This window comes from Castor canadensis, chromosome 6 (assembly GCF_047511655.1).
Source record: "Castor canadensis chromosome 6, mCasCan1.hap1v2, whole genome shotgun sequence".
Taxonomy (NCBI): domain Eukaryota; kingdom Metazoa; phylum Chordata; class Mammalia; order Rodentia; family Castoridae; genus Castor; species Castor canadensis.
This window is the reverse complement of record NC_133391.1, coordinates 10776854-10797506: the sequence shown is the minus strand read 5'-3', so window position 1 is coordinate 10797506 and position 20653 is coordinate 10776854. Positions and strand designations below refer to the sequence as shown.

Genomic DNA, 20653 nt, shown 5'->3' with positions numbered 1-20653 from the left:
TTTTGTTTTTGAGACAGGGTCTTGCTAATTTTTCTGGGCCTAGAACTTCCTTTACCTACAGAATAGCTGGGATTACAGATGTGAACCACGACACCTGGTCTACACACAGCTATTCTTGGCAGGGCCTGGGAGGGGTCCTGTGGTCTCTGGGGCTTTTCCACGTGGTGTTAGAGGCAAGTGATGGGGTGCTTTAGAGACAGAAGCTCAGGCTTGTCCCAGGTAGGCACAGGGATGGGGACTCACCATGCTAAGCGTGGCCTTATCCCAGGGGCTCAGACTCAAGTACTTCCTCTGCCGCTCCTGAAAGGGGAGTGTGGGGGGCAATGAAGAAAAGACCCCAAAGGGCTCCACAATCAGAGGAACAGATGGGGGTGGGGGGTGGGGGGTGGGGGGCGGGGGGCCGGCCCTGTATGTGCTGTTTGGCTTCGCTGTTCCCACTACAGAACCCCAGGAGCCACTGTAGTTGCCCAGCCCCACTCAGTGTGACCTTCCCAGCTCCCCAGCATCCTTACAGCCCCTCCAGGGGCCCATTCTACCTATGGGAAAAGTGTGCAGCCTCCGGGGCGGGGGTGGATTGGGAAGGGCATCACTGATCACATGACACTGGGAGCCCCCCCCAAAATGTACTGATCACTGTTCACACTCATCATGGAGGAGGCCACCCTTGGTGACTCCTGGTGTAACGAGAGGCCAGGTGGACAAGCACATGAGGGTGGCTTAGGCCACGTGAATAGGACCACTGCTCTGCCTCTGCCCGAGGTTAGCTCACACACCCGCTTGCTGAAGGAGGAGAAGGGGTCTAGGCGCTCCTCATACTGGGACGAGTATCGCATTTCCGTGTCATCACTGCCACCATCCTGTGCAGGGGGAGGAGGAGAGACCCAGTCAGTCACCAGGGACCCCACAGGAAGGCCCTGACAGCATTACAGTGGAGCCTCAGTTTCCTCATCTGGAACAAGGCAGTGGGGCTGGGCTGGGGGTTGGGGTAAGATTTTTTTGTTCTTCAGATGGCTGTAAACTCCTGAGCTCAAGCAATCCTCCTGCCTTAGCTCCTCTGAGTAGGTGGGACCACAGGCACATGCCACCAAGCCCGGCTTGGAGGGGGTCCATGGGGTCCATGGGGAGCAGGCGGACACACTGGAGACTGACACCTCAGCCACGCGGAGCGGCACTGGTTTGCGGAGTTCGGGCGCCCTCTGGTGGTGGAGAGCTGCTCCAGCTGGGAGCGGTGCAGATGGAGAGTTGATCTTGGTTGGATGAGGGGGTGTTCCCTGCCATGAGTGTCACAGTTTCTTCTTCTTTAACCACCCATTCTGTGTCCCTCCCGTCACAGTAGGGATTTACTTGCAAGCGATGGACCCTGGGAGGTCTGGGGCTGAGAGAAGCCAGGGACAAAGGAGTGGACTGGGTTTCTACTTCCTTGTCTTGAGTGGTTTTGGAATACCAGCTTACATTCTGTATATGTATTTTTCTTCCAGTACTGGGGTTTGAACTCAGGGCCTCATACTTGTTATGCAAACACTCTATCACTTGAGCCACATCCCCAGCCCTTTCACTTTTAGTTGTTTTTCAGATAGGTTCTTGCACTTTTGCCTGGGGGCTGGCCTTTGGACCGCAATCCTCCTACCTCTGCCTCCCAAGTAGCTGCCACCACCACGCCCAGCTGTTCCTTCCTTCCTTCCTTCCTTCCTTCCTTTCCTTCTTTCCTTCCTTCCTCCCTCCCTCCCTTCTTCCTTCCTCCCTTCTTCCTTCCTCTCTCCCTCCCTCCCTCCCTCCCTCCCTTCTTCCTTCCTCCCTCCCTTCTTTTGCAGTACTGGGGTTTGAACTCAAGGCCGTCACCTTAAGCCACTCCATTGGCCCAATTTTTTGTGTTAGGTTTATTTCAAAATAGGATCTCATGAACTATTTCCCCAGGCTGGCTTCAACCAGTGATCCTCCTGATCTCTGCCTCCTGAGTAGTGGGATTACAGGCGTGAGCCACCAGTGCCTGGCTTTTTTTTTTTTTTTAAATATATGTTTAAAACATACCAGTTCCCTAGGCTGAACTGGTATGTTCATATACCCAGCATGTTCAGTGTTTCCATGGTTATGTTCTCAGATGTTGGGGCTGGCTGGTGGATCACCCCCATTTTCACAAACCATTGCTCAATCAGTCCTCCTCGACTCTTGCTATACCTTGCCACCTCCTGGCTGGCTCTGGGAAGGAGCTTCTATGGGGTTCCACTCTGGGGAAGAACAGCTGACAAAGTGGGGTGTGGCCTTGGGGGTCCCCCAGGCCCAGTGCTGACCAACAGGTCCAAGACCGACCTGCTTCCAGCCCTCCTGCCTCTGGTGTCCTGACCGGCATCTGTCCACATGTCCACATGTGGGAGCCCTGGGCTGAGACTAGGGAGCTGGGAAGGGCACTCACCCGACCAGGGTAGCTCTGCAGGAACTTGATCTTCTCAAAAAGTTTGACATTGTCTGCACGCAGGCTGTCCAGCTCGCTCTGCAGGGCTTGGATGGTGTGCTGGGCCAGGCGGCTCTCCTGTGGGTGTGGCCGGACAGAGGGGAGGGGCGAGGCCTCCATGTTGTCATGAGTGCTGCTCCATCTGCCCTGGGGCCCCTTCTGCATCTGTGGCCTCCTTGTTCTGCTAGGCTCTATTCAAAGTTGTCCCCTCTGGGAAGTCCCTTCCCCTCCCAGGGCCCATCCCAGGCAGAAGTCATGGTTTCTTCAGGTTTGGCTTTTATATTTGTTATGACTTGGATTTATTATTACTTTTTAGTGGCAGTGGGATTTGAACTCAAGGCCTCATGCTTGATAGCAGGTGCTCTACCACTTGAACCACTCCACATCACCTTTTTTGTGATGGGTATTTTCAAGATAGGGTCTTGAGAACTATTTGCCCAGGGTGGCTTTGAACCTTGGTCCTCCTGATCTTTGCCTCCTGAGTGGCTGGGATTACAGGCACGAGCCACCAGTGCTGTACCCTGTGGTGCTATTTGGGAGGTGGTGGAACCTTTAGGAGGTAGGGATTAGTGGGAGAAAGTTCCATCACTGGGGGTGTGACCTTGAAGAGTACCCCCCTCTTCCTCCCTTCCCTCTGGCTGCCACATGCTTCAGTCATAATGTTTTGCCTTATCACAGGCCCAACAACATGAACTGAAACTTCTAAAACTGAGCCACAAGAAACCTTTTGTGTTTTAAGTTGTTTACCTCAGGTATTCTGTCACAGTGCTGGAAAACTATTATCAGTCTTTAAAATATTGTTGCTGCCAAGCGCCGATGGCTCCCGCCTGTAAGCCCAGCTACTCAGGAGGCAGAGATCAGGAGGATCGCAATTCGAAGCTAGCTCAGGCAAATAGTTTGAGAGACCCTATCTCCAAAAAACCCTTCACAAAAAAAGGGCTGGTGGAGTGGCTCAAGGGGTAGGCCCTGAGTTCAATCCCTATTATTGCCAAAAAAAAAAAATTGCTAATATTGTGATGCTGGGATGGAACCCAGGGCCTTGCACTTGCTAGGCAAGTGCTCTGCCACTGAGCCATGTTCCCAGCCTGTTAATATTAAGGTTGTAATTCACATGGCATAAACACCACCATCCTTAAATGTACACTTCAGTCATCTTTAGCATATTCACAATGTACAACCATTCACTATTTAATTCTGGGATTGAATCACCCCCAAATAAAAAAAATCCCAAACCTTCCACCAGCCATTCCTCCCTCTCTTCTGGCAACCATCAGTTCCACCTTTCTGGATTTGCTATTCTGGATATTTCAGACAAATGGAATCACTCAGGGTCTCATTATGTAGCCCAGGCTGGCGTGGAATTTGTGATCCTCCTCTGCTTCAGTCTACTGAGTGCTGAGATTACAGGTGTGTGCTACACACTGGCCACAGTGTGATTGCAATGTTTGCCAATCTAGGGCCAAGTAGAAATGGGATCTCATTTTTCAACTTATTCAATTGTTTGAGTGGATGTTTCCTTCATACAATTCAAAATTTTAGCAGTACAAAAAAGTACACAGTGAATGAAAGCCACCACACTTGACTCCTGGCTTTGCAGACTTTGTTTTAGAGGCTACATAGTATGCCACAGGAGGACTACTGCAGTCCACTGCCTGCACAGAGGAGCGGCCCTCTTACACAACCTCGATCCACACAGCCCAGCCCACAGAGGGTCCTGTGGATCGGAGCCGCCTTTGTCGCTGGGCCTGGCCTGAGCCCTGCAAGAAAGGGTGGAAGACTTTCTACTGTGTTCTCCTTAGGAGTGTGATGGGTGATGGGGGATCCGTGGCCTGGCTGTGTGTGTGTGTGTGATCAGCAAAGCCCCCAGGGCCAGGACAGTGTCACCTCCAGGTGACCCAGTCTCCATGTACTGCTACATCCAGTGTCCACACCTCCACGGGGACCTGCTGGCCTTGGCTTTTGTGACTGGCTGGCCATCTCTTGTTCCTTGTCCTTCCATGCCCTCCCAGGACCTCTGATGCTCATTTCCTGTTCTGCCCTCTTTGGGGCTACATACCTCCTGCTGGTGCAATGGCTGCTGTCAACAAGCCCCACCTGCCCCCCAGGGGTGGCACCTCCTCTGAGGTCCACAGTGTCTAGCAGTGCTAGGCCAAGGGCTGGACTGGCTATTTGTGGGGCAGGGAGGCCCTTCCTCACTGGTCCCTCAGGATGGCCCTGCTGGGCCCTCAGCAGACACCAGATCTTTGCTCCATAACCCCATGGAACTCCTGGATGTAGTCCTGAGGTTCATCTTTCTGAGGGTTACAATCCCCCCAATCTTCCTACTTCCCTAGACCCCATCTGATTTAGGTGTTACTTCCTGGATGATGGGAACAGTTGCCCAATTATCTGCTGGGCAGCCTTCTGCCCTACACTGGCTTCCTTCTCTGTTGCAGTGTCCCTCCCCTGCATAAAACCTTTGTGGATGTCTCAGCCTGGCACCTTTGCATCTCGTGCCCTAGGCCTCCTTCCTGCAAACCCTGGATTGAGCCCGTGTTTTCTACTTTGAGCCCCTGATTTTTCTTTTTTTAAGACCCAACATGGCAAAAGCCTCCAAGAAGCTCTCCCTGATTGTAGAGGACAAATCTAACCCTACTGCTGTTTAGGGTCAGTGACACAGTTTTCTCTCCCAAGCTTGTCTTCCTTGCACTATGTCCTCAGGGGACAGGAGGATGGGACTCACGGCCTCTAGCTCCTGGTTCCGGGCACGGAAGCGCTCCCTCTGGCTGGAGATGATTGACAGCAGTGAATCGACATGGCCCTCAGGGAGAGTGCCGCTGACTGGGGCTGAGGGTCCTAGGAAGTAGCAGAGAGTGGCTTGGGGTACCAGGACTCAGAGCCCAGCCTTGGGGCTGGTAGCATGGCCCCCAGCCTTGTGGGATAGCTGGCCCAGTGCCACAGTGTCTGGTCACCTGGTGCCACTGAGCAGGTTGGTGACAGGAAAGGGACAGCCAGGGCAGCCTCGGGAGGGCTGACTGTACAAGGCCTGAGACAGCGGACTGCTCACTGTGTACACTGCCAGAGATCCAAGCCCCAGGGCGGGCTTCCCATGGCTTTAAACTCGGATGTGAGACCCTGTGTCTGTCGGACTGAGCCCCGGGGGATCTGGGGAGCCATGGGCAGCCCCCCATCATACCCTGGCTTGGCTTTGGCCTCAGTACCAAGAGGCCATCTCCCCTCTGGTGCTGGGTGCTCAGGTGTCAGGGAGGGGACGACCCTCTGCTGTGAAGGCTGCTGCTGTGTTGCCGGGGTGCCCTGTCCCTCTCTGGGGGACAGTGCTCTCTGGGGGGGTCTAGGCCTGCTCCCCCCAGGCCTCACTCCCTGGGTGGATGTGGGCCAGTCCCCTCTCACCATAGAACAGGGCGGTGGCCTCCTTGATGGGTCCTGGAATCTTCTCCAGGCCTTGCTCAGCAGCACCCTGCAGGTAGGAGAAAAGATGGCCCTTCCTCACTGCTGGCACGAACGGACCCTTGAGGGTGGCCAAGCAAACTGGGGATGGGGATGGTGCAAGGGCTGGACCCCGAGTTGCTCCTGAGGCTGGAGTCCAGCATCTGGGCTCTCACCTGGCCATGGTGCCCCGACATGCATCAGAGGGTCACCAGGGCCCACAGGCAGACTGCCACATGACCTGGGACTGTCATTTATAAGATGAGAGTGGGTGATGGGATGCCTATGAGGGTCCTCAGGCTCCAGTGTTCTTTGGTTTTAGGGCCTTGCAGCCTTGGGCTGTGAGCCAGGTCTTGATCTTGGCCTTGCTGGTGCCCACAGCTATCAGGCAGAGGAACAAGCTGGCACCTGCACACAGGATGCTCTGTGCCAGAGGGAGGGAGCTCTGAGCTTTCTGCCCTGGGGTCTGGCATCCCCAGCTGGAGGACAGTGGTCCACTTGGAGTGCTCAAGGATACCCAAAGGACACAGGGGACAGTGCCTCTGGGCTTTGGAGAGGGACACGCCAATGCTGGCTGCCAGCCTGGGAGATCAGTAGGTCAGTGTGTCCTTTCTTTTTTTTTTTTTGTACTGGGGTTTGAACTCAGGGCCTACCCCTTGAGCCACTCCACCAGCCCTTTTGTTGTGATGAGTTTTGTCGAGGCAGGGTCTCACAAACTATTTGCCCGGGCTGGTTTCAAATTGTGATCCTCCTGCCACATGAGGTGGGCCAGGCCAAAGGGCTGAGTGTTCAAGGACACTGGGTAGGTGGCAGAACCAGGGGACAGGAGGGCTCACCTCAGCATCGGGCCTCTGGATGGACTGGATGGTGCTGAGGTCCTGCTCTAGGCGGGCGATCAGCTCCCTCTGCTCGGCAGCAGTGGCCATGACCTCGTTAATGTGGACTTGCAGCTCCGCACAACGCCCTGGGGTGAAAGGAAGAGAGGCGGCCATCAGAGTTGTTGGGGGGACCCTTGCACCCTGTCAACCCACAGTCTGGAAGTGGAAGTGCCACGAGAACGCTGTCTGCTTCCTTTCTGCCTAACACTGTACAAGAGGACACCACAGGGTCTCCGGGGCACTCCTGGCCCCAAGAAGGAGGTAGGAAAGCACAAAATTTAGAATCAGGTGTGCCCTGGCTCTGCCCAAGACCTCCTAGGTGACCCTGGATGGCCCCTTTCTCTTTTTGGTCTCACTGTGCCTCTGTCAAGCAGGGCAAGGAGTCCCAGCTTCCTTCCTTCCCTCCTTCCCTCCCTCCCTCCTTCATTTCCTTTCTTTCACTGGGGATTGAACTCAGAACCTCTTGAGCCGCACCCCTAACGATTTTGCCTTTAGTTTATCTTTCAGGTAGGGTCTCAAATAACTGCCCAGGCTGGCTTCGGGCCACGATCCTTCTGTCTCTGCCTCCCTCCCGAGCAGCTGGGATTACACCTGCGAGCCCCAGATTTCTCCCAGGGCTCATGCCCTGCAGTCATGACTGGGGAGCCAGAGGCAGGAGGGAATGAGAAGGGCAGGGTGAGTGCAATGGGGGCAGGTGGGGAAGGGCTCCCATCTTTGGAACTGATCCAAGACCCGCATGACACACCCCACAAGTCTCCAGAAGCAGTGGCAGTGATGGGGATGACTCTCTGGAGTCCCCTGACCCATAGCTCCGTCCCTTTCTCCCCTACCCAAGGGCCAGGGGTCATCTCTGTAACCAGGCAAACTCAAGCTAATTTGAAAGTTTGGAGACTTTCTTGCCTTGCAGGAGGGTGGGAGACTGGAAATTCTCCAGCCTGAGCCCTGACACAAGTGGCCCAAAAGCCGGGACCCGAGTGTGACTCTATTTCTGATTGCTGTGTGACTCTGGGCAGCAGAATCACCCTCTCTGGCTCTCATTTGTAAACCATTGACAACAAACCTCACTCAAGGTCCTGTCCTTTGGGCGTGGACTGCATGGCCACCAGGGGGAGCTGTGGCTTCAGAAATGCCCACAGGCTGCTGCCTGAGCTGTGGCAGGGAAACCACCCAGTGGCACGGCCTGGTGGACTCTGTGCCTAGGCTAACGACAAGCCAGTCTCATCCCACTGCCCTGTTCCTGGCGCGCAATGCATGCTGAGTCCACTGCACCCCACAACAGTAAGACAAGATGGTTCCCGACTTATAGGTGAAAAATTGCAGTCTTCCCACCTGGGCCTCCCAGCCTTTCCCACACCAGTGTCCACTGCTTAGGTCCCCAAGAGACCTTGTCCCTCAAACCCTCAGATGTTCCCTGCAGGCAGGTGGGGATGGGGCAGGGGATGGATCTGAGGACAGGGCCAGGCTACAGAAGGAGGGCTGTGAGTGACAGGGCTGGGGTGTGGCTCTGCTGGACTGCGCACACTCAAGGGGGCAATTGGATGGGAATGGTGAGATGTAGGGAGAGGAAACCAAGAGAAAGCAAATGGGACCTTGGGTAACATCAACAGAGGTGAGGTGCCTGGTCCGAGGGAGGGGATGGGTTCAGTTCTGGCACTGGGTGTTTCTAGGAACTGCCTCAAACAGGAAAGTGTCCAAGAATGGTATTGGGACCGATCCCATGTGGGAGTGGCAGATAGATCTGTGACAAGGTTCAGGTGAGGGTCCAGAGGCCAGAGGGACAGGGCTGAGGCGAGAGAGCTGATTGCTGCCCAGACAGAGCAAACACTTGTTCCGGGAAGTGGTACAGGAACCGTGCCAAAGCCTGTTCGAGGGCTGGGTCATTCCTTGGCTGGCTTGTTTTATCAGCCACCAGTTTGTGGCTGCCCCAGTGTGGCTTTGCCAGTGGCCACAGGGGAGGTGGGGGAGTGGCTGGCTGCTGCTTGGGGGGGTGGGCACACGGTTCCCAGTGCTGACCAATCACATTATGCACATGCAAGGGCCCTGGGAGCAGACCCTCAACTCTTAGCTGTCTTAGACTGGGCCAGGCCATCTTGTTGTTGGCCAGGCTGTGAGCTGGCCTGAGGACTTGTCTGTCACCATGACAGTCCTGTCACCAACTCTGAGGGGAGCTCTGGGGACAGGGCTGAGTGTCTGGGAAGGGAAAGAGGTGGCTCTGGGGTGCCGAGGGCTGGTTGGTGTGCATGGGCAGCTGGGATGGTGGCCCAGGAGGCCCAGAGAAGAGGCAGGGCAGGGAGGCCATGGATGAGGCTGGGTTGGGGGCGGGGCAGGGTGTCCTGGAGCCCGGCTGAATCTCACCAGTGAACAGATTCATGCTGGTCTCCATCACTCTACACTGGGAGGACCAAAAGCTCCAGGGAACCACGTGGGTACCTTGGTGACAGACCCCAGCTCAGAGAAAATGTGGCCATCTCCACTTCCTCTGCTGGAAGAAGGAATCCACACTCCGAGTTGGGGTGGCATCTCTGGGTGGCCATGTGTCATCAAGGAGGGGTCTTTAGGTAGCATGTTACAGAACTGAGCTTAAATCCTAGGTTTGCCCTCTGGGAATTTTATGACCCGGGGGCAGCTGTCTGACCTGGGGAGCCCAGCTTGGGGCAAGGCACAGTTGAAAGTTGTGGGTCCCATATTTTTCCTCTCCCAGGTGGGGACGCCCATGAATGGGTCTGGGCTCCTCGAAATGGGGCAGGGGCAGGCAATAGAATAGCTTGGTTAGGCTCTGGTAGCATAGATTACTTGTGAACACATAGGGGGACTTGGACCCTGGGGAACACAAGCTGGACATGGTGGCTGGATAGACTGGGGCCAAGGGGTGGCTGGAGCCCAGAGAGTGGTGCTGCAGTGACAATGGCCAGAAGCTCAAGGGATGACCTCTGGATAGGGGTCGGGGAGGGTATCGCAAAGAGCCCCAAGACGTGGCAAGAACCGTGGGAGAAGGCAGGAGTGTGTTCAGGCACCAACTGTTAGAGACGCTGCAGAAAATAATGGAGGCCATGGTGTCTCATGTCACAGAAAGTCTAAACAAGGGGCTGGAACGAATCAGACCTGCTGGAAAGAGTGACCAGAAGGGAGGGGCCTGGACCAAGCGCCCAGGCCAGGTGCCTGGCAGTGATGGGACCGAGTGCAAGACAGAGGGTCCTGAGGAGTGGGGAGCCTGTGACGGGGAGAGAGGAGGTGGAGATGAGCCAGGGTCAGAATGCATGGTGTGTGTGTGTGGGGGGGGGGGAAGGGGAAGCAGGGGGTTGCTGGCCTTGCCTTTGAAGGTGCCCTGTGAGAGGGGCCATAGACTGCCGCACCACTACCCTTGACGGTCTCTGGAGCCTCGTCCTACTGGGAGAATCTGGAAGGCTTCTAGACGCTGCCTTTCTCAGAGGGCAGAAAGAAATCAGAACAAGGTCAAGAGTCCAAGGCCTGACGAGGCTGGACTCTACCATTTCAAGTCAAGGTGGAAACCGATCACAGCTAGAGTCAGGAGGCAAGGCCTGGGTGCTGTACCCCAGGCTTCTGGAAGGCAAAGGACCTGGTGAGTTAATTAGACCAGCCACCTGCAGCGGGTAGGGGCGGTGAGGCTGCCTGATATGCTGTGTTCCAGGTCCTAACTCCCCCGACTCCATTGCCCTGTATGTCCCGACAGGTAGCAGGTACACCCACCAGCTGCCCTCTGCCTTTAGGTGCCTGTCACCCACTCCTATGCAAGTTGTCCCCAGCAAATCACCCCGCTCCTGCTGCAGCGGCTGTGGCCTCTCCTCTCAACTACATCCAAGAGTGGTGTTCTACCTGGAACACACACACACGGACACACACACGTGCGTGCCACCTCCCTGTCCCCTTCAGCAAAACACCTGGAAGAAGTCTGTCTCAAGTGTCCAGTTTCTTTCCTCTGGCATCTTAGATCACCACACCAGTTGGACCCGCCAAGGTCTCAGTGACCACCCACATGGTCAACACTCTCATTTCTTGGCCCTCATCTTACCATTAGCAGGGAGTGCCCAGGTCCCTGACCCTCCTAGGCCTCCTCCCTGCTGGCAGCTCTTCCTTGGCTGTTCTCTCCCTGCCTCCCTCCACTAAGCTCCGAGTGTCACTGAGTCTGGGGACTCAGCCTGGGATGGCTCACTTTTCTCTCTCATTGGGTTCGGCCACCCTGGGTACCACCTACAAGCTGAAGACTCTCCGGTGCATCTCTAGCTCACATGTGGCTTTGAACTAACCTTTCTCTTGTCTAACTGGCATCTCAACCCCAGCCAGTCTGAATTTAAGCCTGAATTCCCTCCTCCCTGGGTCTGCTACTGCACGTCTGCTCTTGTTGCCTGGACCTAAGGGGACCTGGCCAGCTTTCTGTAGAGGCCAGGCCATCTACCAGTACCTTGGACCAAACCTGGAAGTCATCCTTGCCGTCCTTCACACCTTATGTTGAATCTATCCTAAGTCCCAATTTTGGCTCTACCTGAAAAATCACCATTGTCTTTATCTGGTCCCTACCACAACCACTCACTTCGTAACCACCTCCTCCCTGGCTTCCCTTCTTTCTCCTACAATCTCGTCACAAAGCCACACCACGAGAGCTTTTTATAAGATGCAACCAGCCCACCCTCTGCTCAAACTGTTCAAAGTCTCTGTCACTCAGAGTCAAAGCCAAAGCCCTATAGGGGCCCACAAGGCTCATATGCTCCCTCATTTCCCCAACCTCACTGTCTCCTTCTTTGTCCTTTGGTTACACTGCTGCAGCCATGCTGGCTTCCAGCCATGTTTGTACCACAGGACCTTTGCACTGGCTGCCCCCATTTCTCAAGCTCTTTCTTTGGCATCTTTATGGCTCACTCCCTCCTCTCTGCCAAGACCATTTGGGTGTTAGCTTCTTAAGACACCAACCTTAATCAGCAGTCAGGGCAGTGGCACATAGCGAACCCTCAGCAGTCTCAGTTATTGAATGTGGTAGCTTCTATCGAGCAGGGAAGCATCTGCTTCCTGCAGTTGGAAGGAAGGGCACAAGGTCCCCCCTGGATACCACAGGGTTGAGAGGTAGAGCTGGCTGGGCATGGCCAGCTGGTCCTTGGACGGAGGTTCTACTACTTGGTACCTGCTTAAACTGTACTTGGACCCTTCCTGGCCACACCTTGGCATTGACCTCAGATCTCCTAGGGTTGCAGCCCAAGGCCACCCTATGCCCCTGAGCTCTCACTTCTTTAGTCTCAAGGGCGACAGCAGACCCTCTCAGAGCCGTCTGTATGTCACATGGAAGGAACCAACTTCACTTTGCACAGCCGCCTGCAGACCTGGCTTTGTTCTTCCCTCCTGTGTTCTGGGTCAGTGGGAGGGGCCCTTGAACTCCTCCCACCCTTCTCTGCCCTCTGCCAGCATACCTGATTACCTGCCCAGTGTCTCTTCCTGCCTCAGTACCACCCCACCATGAGGCCCTGCAGCCCTTCCCTGGGTCGGTGCTTGCCCCTTACCCTCAACACATGCGACAGTACTCAGGCCCAGTCCAGCTCCCCTCCAGGTTGTAAGCAGCTCGTGGCTGCCAGGTGCCTAGCCTTAGAACATCTCAGTCCACACCTGCTACTTGACCCAGTGATTGAGTCGGATGGAGGTGGCCTTGGCAGGCTGGGCCTGTGTCTGCCCCCATGCTAGGCCTCCTCTGGGTCAGGTCATTCTTTGCTGTGGGGGACTGTCCCACACACTGTAGGACATTTAGTAGCATCCTTTACTCTGAATGCTGGTAGCTCCTCACTGTGACACCCCAAAATGTCTCCAGACATTGCCAGATGCCCTGAGACGCAAAGTCACCTCCAGCTGCCCTGGGGACACCAGTCTTCTCAGACATGGTTGGCTGTAATGGGGTGGGATCTGCCCTGAGACAGCATTAAATCAGACAAGACCTCAAAGAAACCATCTACCAGAAGGGAAGTCACAGCACTGTGTCCCCAAGACATGAGCAGCACAGAGGGTCCCCTTTTCCTTGTGGTGGCTGAGGTCAGCCACCCAAGAACTAGAGACTTGAGTTTCAGACCTGGGCTAGAGCCCATAGCCCACAGGGGCCGAGGAGAGGGCTGCTGGGTTGGGGCGGGTGCCCTCCAGTCATCTGATTACAGTCATCAACAGTAATCTCCTTGGGCCTGGCAGTTGCTGGTCCCTTGGATCACCCAAAGAGTGCCTAGTTTGGAGCAGCACTGTGTCAGCTCAGGAGCCATAGGCTCCTGTTACATTAGTAGTGCAAGGTAGAAGAACCCTCTACTGGAGGGAGCTGCTCCAGCAATCAGAAGACAATGTAAATGACAACTGTTAAGACCATGACAAATGTGCAGTCTCCAGAAACATCACCCAGTCCTCCCAGTGGCCCTGCGAGCTTGACATTCTTACAATACCTTTAATGAGCCCATTCAGATGTTCTGAGTGTTGACTGAGACTTGTCCAGGGTCACTAGCTGGTACCCTGTGACTCCAAGGCAGTGCCATATGATCATAGAGACAAGTGAGCGCAGTCTGCAAGTCTCATTCCCCACAGCACCCACCGCTGTCCCCAACAGAGCGACCTTGCAATTACTCGTCCACACACAGTTCTGCTTAAGGTTGTGGGAACCAACACCAAACTGAAACAGAGACCAGCAGGGTGTATGCCGTCCAACACTGGCATGCTGGGACCATGAAGGAGGGAGCCTCAAGCCCCAAGGTGACCACTCCTAGGTCACACACAGGCTCTTGCAAGATGGCTCAAATATATTGTATTGTCACACACTGCCACCCTGTGTCTGCAACTGGGTCTCCCTAGAGCACCAAATAAAGTCCATAATTTTGTTTAGATCCATCTACCATAGGGAAGGCAGAAAGGCAAAGCTCTGGAGGTTTGGCAGTTGGACTGGAGTGTGGGGGGTCTTCCCCCAACCTCAATCACATCATAAAATCAGTTCCCTTTTTCTGCCTCCAGAAAAGAAAAACAGCCCTGAAAACCACCTGCAAAGGCAGGTGTGGTGGCACACTTCTGTAGGCCCAGCACCCGGGAGGGAGGCTGAGGCAGAAGGATCTTGAGTTCAAGGCCAGCTTGAGCTATGTAGCAAACAAAACAAAACAAAACAAAAACAAAAAAACAAACAAACAAAAAAAACTGCTGGGTGGGAGCCAGTTATCCTAGCTACTCAGGAAGCAGAGATCAGGAGGATCGTAGTTTGAAGCCAGCCTGGGCAAATAGTCTGAGAGACCCTATCTCAAAAAAAAAACTCATCACAAAAAGGGCTGGTGGAGTGGCTCAAGGTGAAGGCCCTGAGTTCAAATCCCCAGAATAGCAACAAAAACAAAAATAACCCAAAAAACCAACCCAAAACTCTGTCCAAACAACAGCCATCACAATTCAACCACAACCAAGTGGCACTCCAGTTTTGTTTAATTAAATCTCACTTTCAAATCACCCAGGAGGCTTTCTGTGTAAAAAGACTGTGCTGCTTGCTTTGCATTTTATAATGTGATTGATTTCACAGATCTGTAAAAGGTGGGGTTGTACCTAAAGTAGCCAATAGAAAAGTGACTGGAGTTAGAGTTTTGATTGTCAAACACCAAATTTATGCTAATTTCTCCCATAGGAGGGGACTGAATGCTAGTGGTATCCATGTTCCTGGGAGGCCAGGTGAGGGCTCGGGCTGTCAGGGGCTCATGGCACTTGCAGAGTCGCTCTCTCCCATGCTCTGGGGTCTCCTGCTGGAGGAGGATCGGATCCAGTTTAGCTGAGAGAGGGGCTCATGCTTATGCATATGTCACTTCGTGTTCGGAAACGTCCAAATTAACACGAAAGCAAGCACTAAGCCAGCACCTAGCTACATGCCACCCAGCACTTCTCAACACAGACACCCCAGCCTCACGACCAGATCTGCAGGGCTCTCACCTCCACCTCAGTGCCAGGAGGAAAACAGGGGAGCCAGATCTTTCCAGAAACCCATCAACTACTGTCCCCCACTTCCTCTTTGCCCCCTCTTGCTAGCATTAATGAGTTCCTCTGGCTTGTCCTTTCCATCAGGAACCAGGGACAAAGCAAGACCTTCCCAGAGCAGATGAGGCTAGGCCACTGGCCAAGTGCAGGTGACTTGGAGCAGATAACCTAGCCCTGGCTCTGGCCACCTGAGATCGTTCTCAGGATGCCACCATGAGCCAAGAGCTGTGCGCCACCACTTCTGGTCCTCACAACAACTCTGAGAGCCAGGTGACAATGACAATGTCCTCACTTGTCATACAAAGAAGCCGACGCAAGGGTAAATGCTTGGCTCAGAGTCCACAACACGGAGGGTGACCACAGCACACACTCGAGAAGGTGGAGAACCAAGGAGTGAGGGACCCCCCACCCCCAGTGCGCAGGGCCATGACAGGATGCACGAAAGGTGGTGACCTGCCGAGGGAAAGGTGACGTGCCCTTTGGACCCAAAGCAAAGTGTCTGCTGCTTTTCCTCAGGCCGGAGCCCTTTAAATAAAAACGACCCACACGTTCTTGTGTTTGTATAAAAGATATTTACTTAGCTTATCACACCTAGGGTGCTAGTGAGCAATAATACATGGTGTGAGTTTCAGTGATATTGCTTCTCCGTATCATATAGGGACCGTTCGTTGTACAGTGCTCAAACATAGATCGTATGGCTAACCGAAGACAGAAGGGACGACCGAGGGGCCGACGGGTGCCTCCCCCACCCCCACGCCAGCCACATCAACTTTGTTGAAAACAAATAGCGAGAAATCAAACATTATCAGAGATGAGTGACAGCGACACAAAAGGCTTCTCAAAGCTATTTGTACAAAAAAAAAAAAATGGTGCTTTTTTTTTTTTTTTTTCTTCTCCTTCTCTCTCTTCTTTTTGGTCAATTGGGTCTTTGTGAGAATTAAGGGGAAAAAAAATCTGTGATTGTATTAACAAAGAAACTGTAAAAAAAAAAAAATCTAAGACAGTGCGTTACAGAGAATATAAAATACTGCTAAAACGTAAGACACCACAATGGGCTGGGGGAGCCGAGCTTGCGAAGGGCTGTCCGAGGAGGTCGCCACTCTGTGACACGCGTCTTGTGCTGTGTTAAGTAGTAGTCTGGACAGGAGCGTGGCGCTACCGCTCTCATGGCAAGTAGTTATTGCACAAACTCCACGGGAAGGGACGTGGGGGAAAAAGCCATCTTTTGTCTCCTTCCTCAGTTTTATTTTATAACAAGTTATTAAGAATTTTGAATGAATTCTCATGTCTCCAAAACGCACAGCATTTTCTGAGAGTCTCAGAGGGGGGACATGAGATGCCTGTTTTTTGTAAGAGGCAGAGAATGGTCAGAGAGAGAGAGAAAGAGAGAGAGAGAGAGGAGAGATGCATAGGCTACAGAAAAATGAAAACTGAGGGGTGGGGCAGTGGGGCGTTCACTTCACTGGAGGGCTTTCTTTTCTCCCAAGGAGATAAGAATAAAATTGGGAGCCCCCCAGTAATTTCAGAGAAGGGGGGAGTCAATGATCTGCCAGGCAGATCAGGGGTCAGTGGGATGATTGGGCACAGGCAGCATCCAGCCCAACCTTGGGGTACACATGGTCCCTGCCCTCTCTGGGGTGAGCTTCCTTTTGCAGGGCCCACCAGGAAGATGGGACCCACAGTCTGAGGCCAGCCCCACCCATGCACCCTCACTCTCACCCCGAGGGGAGCACACAACTTGGGAGTCTTGCTGGCTGTGCTTTCACACTGGAGAGGAAAGGGGCTCTCTGCCCATGACCTTCTAGGTGTGAGCCCTCCTCCAGCCACTGCCGGTGCTAAGAAACACCTTTTACTTCACAAGATGGTTTTTGACCCACTTTGAACGCAAGGACAAGGACGACAGCAAAAACCAACTAAAACATAGCAACCCGTGCGGGCCTTGCAAGACGCCACTCTTGCTCAGAGGTGACGGTCTTGGCCAGGCCACCGTGCGCCATCTGATCGGGGCTCACCGAACCTTCATGAAGCCAGAAATCTTAACAGAGGCTCTAGGAGGCTTTGGGGGAACTGAACTTGCCTTTCCTACCATTTCCTCTGCAGCTCCTTGTGTGAGCGTTCTTAGCTTTTGTTCATCACTCTCTCATTGAGACATCTGAGACATGCAGAGACCACCAGTGTTTGAGTGGTTATTGGGGAGAGGGGCAGGAGTCTTGATTCTGCACACCCCCCTCCACCACCCCTGCAATTCCCCAGGCTCTTTGGGTCTCTGGGGAGAGGGGAAGGGGAGGCAGAGGACAGTAACCACTGGAGTGACAGAGAAAGCAGTCATAACAACACAAAAACAACACACTCCTGATAAGTACTTCAACAATTCACCAAATAATAAATAGGAGAGGATAGATATATATTTTTTTTCTCTTTAAGGAAACACCTTTTATATTCACCCTCACACATGCTGGCAGGTCAGTAGCAGTCAGTCCATCTCAATAAGACAAGGTTAAGTGCTGGAAGGGGATAGCTGTGGTCTCAGACACTCAGGAAAGGCCTCAGCGGCTGGATCACAGGCCACCCCACCACCCTGCCACCCCATGGATGCAGCCAGAGGCCACTTGGCCCTGTGTGTGCCCACTTGGTGGCTGGCCGGGGGACAGGCTGGGTGACTCAGGGGCTGGGGGGGTTAGGAAGGGAGGCCTATTTGCCCTTCTGGTTCATGAACACACGGAACTACAGTGAACAAACTCATCCACAACCTGAATTGCCCCGGTCTAAAGCTTACTTTGAGTTCATTTGGTGTGCAATATGCGATCTTTTTTTAAAAAAATGAAGAAACAAACATTATCTATTGCACAGAGCTATTTTTTTACACAGTCATCTATTTCAGTACTTTCTGTTTAAAGCAAACTACAAAAAAAAAAAAAAGAAAAAAAAAAAAAAACAACAAAAGAAGAAAAAGGGGGGTGGGGAAGGAATTATAAAAACAAGAGCAGCCCCGTGCCACTTCGATATGTCTTGCGGGATGGTGTCTTGTTTTTGCCGACGGAAGTCCCAACACTTCCACACTGTGCTTCTGATTCTGTTCCCTAGGGACAGAGCCGTGACTTTGGGTTTTAAGGCACCTTTCCTTTCTGATCACAGAAAGCTTGATACATAACATACAACATATATATATATATATATATTTTGTGATAGAAATTAAAAGCCCAAACACTACAGAAGTTACAGTAACGCAGACTAGACTTCTTAACACCATGAGGAAAATGTGTCCCATGAAAAAGCAACACAGAGGCATTTTGAAGGGTTGAACAACCGGGATGGGGGTGGGGGTGGGGAAGAGCACATGTATACATAGCCTAATGTCTTTCTCTCATTAGCCTTTTTTTTTTTTAAATTCCAGGATTCTTCGCCTACAATGCTGAACTTTTAAAAAGTTAGCATTTCAGAGGAGACCAGGCGCTCTGGAAATGTCATGTTAAAGCTAAATTGTCACTTCGTCCAAAAGTGAGAAGTCCAGATGTCATGAGGAAGGATGTGGACATGGATCATTGCAGGGGAGGTGGCAGGGGAGGGAGTGGGCGAGGCGTGGCTGGAAGGGGCAGTTTCTGAAACAGGGTAGAAATACATTTTTTTTTCCTTCTACTTCCCTGACAAGGTGCAGAAGCTGCTGGGAACTCTGAGGCAGGACTCACTTCATGATCTGCACACCACTTTTTTTTTTTCCTGCCTTGACTGACCCTAAGGGTCTTGACCTTAGCTTTCAGTCCATCCATCTCTAAGGCTTTCACAGACTGGATCTTTTTGGATCTGAACTTGGGAACTTGTTTTTCCTGGTGGTTTTCATCTACACAAAGGCAAAACAGACAGGAATGGAAATAATATTGTCAAACTGGACCTTTCTTTTAGTATGCGGTCCACTGGGAGATGCTGCTGTCATGTTAAAGTGTCTCTCAGGCCACTGCCTAGCCACATGGAGCACAAGCCTTGCCCTTGGTGGCCATGAAAGGCGTCCTTAAAGACATCAAGGCCCCAGTGAGACTGCAGCAGTGGCACTGTGTGTGTGTGTATGTGTGTGTTCTAGAAGTGAGCTCTTCTTGGTGAAGGAAACAAACCCTCAGGTCCCACTTTCTACCGGGAGAAGACTTTGGCCACTAGATGTGGGGAACCATTATTTCCCCAGCAGCCCTGGGAGTACCTTCAGCACTGAACAAGAACTGATAAATTTTGGGAAATCAAAACTGGGTATGCAGGCTGGAGTAGAAAGCCATATACCCTTCCCTGCCCTGGAGAGGTTGGGCAAGAGCCCACAGTGACATCAAAGTCACCATCCCAGTGCCAGAGCCAAGAGAGGCACACAACAGCTGTGCAGGAATGCACGGAAAACAAAGGCAGATCAAAGACAAGGCCCTCTGAGGCCTCAGACCACCCTGCCTCTGAAGAGAACAGCTGCTGGAACTCCAGTGACAGGTGGAAGCCAAAGAAAAACCCATGTGTTCCGCAGAGTCCAGCTGCCCGTCCACACCATGCTCACAGAAGGCAAAGCAAAAAGCCGGTTCACCAGGCTGAGATGCCTGTGTCTGTCATGCTGGTAGCATTTCGCCCTCCAGTTCACATGCCTCCCAGTTCTGAGGGGGTGACATCAAGAGGGGAGCACAGGTTAGTGAGGTAGAAGGGGGCAAATGAGGAGTGTGAAGATGAGGGGGACACTGAGGAAGGGGCAGGGAGGAGCATTTCACAGCGGGAACCAAACTGCCACCCTAAAGTTACCACAGTCAAGAACTCCTGTTTTTCTGCGTGGCTGCTCACGGCCTCCAAAGGTGGGCCTGTCACATATAGCAGGTCGAAGTGGCCACCTCCACTTCACTTTGTGCTAACCCTAGAGGGGCATGTGTAGAGTCCCCCAGCTCCTCTGCTGTTTTCTAGCTAGATCTAAAATCATAGGAATGAAAAAGATTGCATAGAATGTTCCAGAATTCACTGATCCTCTCTGTGTAAAAGGACACTGGTTCTAGAAAAGCAAAGAAACCCTGTCTGACCGTAGCGAGACGGGCACCTGCCTGTGACTACACTCTCTGGGAACTTTGGTTCGAACCTCTGGGGGGCCACTGTTGCATGATCTTGGCAGGAAGTCGATGGCCAGAGCTTTGGCTCTGGACTGGCTAGGACCTGCACAACTGACCTTGACCCTGGCTGAGGGGGCAGACGGGTAGCAGTCTGGAATTGGCAACTGGAAGGACTCTCTTGAACTCAGAGGAATGCACCCCAAAGCCCTGTGGACTCTGTGAATAGACTGAAAACCAGACCTGGCCGTCTACCTTTGACAGAGTAGTATTTAAGTGGGAAGAAGAGAGAGCTGTGGACAGCAAGGAAGCATGTCCCAGGGAAGTTGAGAGCTGTAATCTGTGGCGTGCATTACTTTCACAGAGAGGCATGCCTGGATAGAGGCTCTTCAAGCCCGCATACCAGGGCATCTGCCCCTATGCTGCTCCAGGATGTGACCACAAGCCACCTCATGCTGTGATGTTCTTAGGCAATGTGGCTGTGACAAAGTTTTCTAAAGAGAGGTCTGGTGGACCGAGGTGAGGGAGCCAGGCCGGGGGGGGGGGGGGTAAGTGAGGGGCAGGGGCCTGAGCCAAAATCCACACACCTGTCACCTTGCATACCACAAGGGGACTTGGGCAGGAGGCTGGACACTTGACTTTATGCTGGGCCTCCACTTAGCCAGCTGAGTAACAGCAGAAAGTTAGTTAGGAATTTGAGTGCGGTCTCAAATGAACAAAAAGAAGCCATTTTAAATGGTATAATGGAGTTTATAATTGTTAGTGTTTGATATGGAATCATTTCCCCCCCGGGGCGGGGGGGAGGGAGGTACACAACTTTTTAAGCTGATAGAGCTTAGGGAGGAAGAAGAGGAAGAGGAGGAGGAGGAGGAGGA

The 20653-nt window shown here is 53.0% G+C and overlaps 1 protein-coding gene across 4 annotated transcripts in view; it reads right to left on the bottom strand.

Moving 5' to 3' along the window:
• The window catches only part of Cux1 (cut like homeobox 1), a 349043-nt gene that overhangs the window by 2349 nt on the left and 326041 nt on the right, over positions 1-20653 (bottom strand). For all 4 annotated transcript variants that reach the window (XM_074075680.1, XM_074075679.1, XM_074075678.1 and 1 more), the window contains exons 15-20: positions 6712-6839; positions 5840-5906; positions 5172-5284; positions 2411-2527; positions 774-857; positions 244-300 (exon numbers count right to left, since the gene is read on the bottom strand). In XM_074075680.1, the coding sequence (XP_073931781.1) occupies positions 244-300; positions 774-857; positions 2411-2527; positions 5172-5284; positions 5840-5906; positions 6712-6839 (566 nt within the window). The remainder of the gene's footprint in view (positions 1-243; positions 301-773; positions 858-2410; positions 2528-5171; positions 5285-5839; positions 5907-6711; positions 6840-20653) is intronic.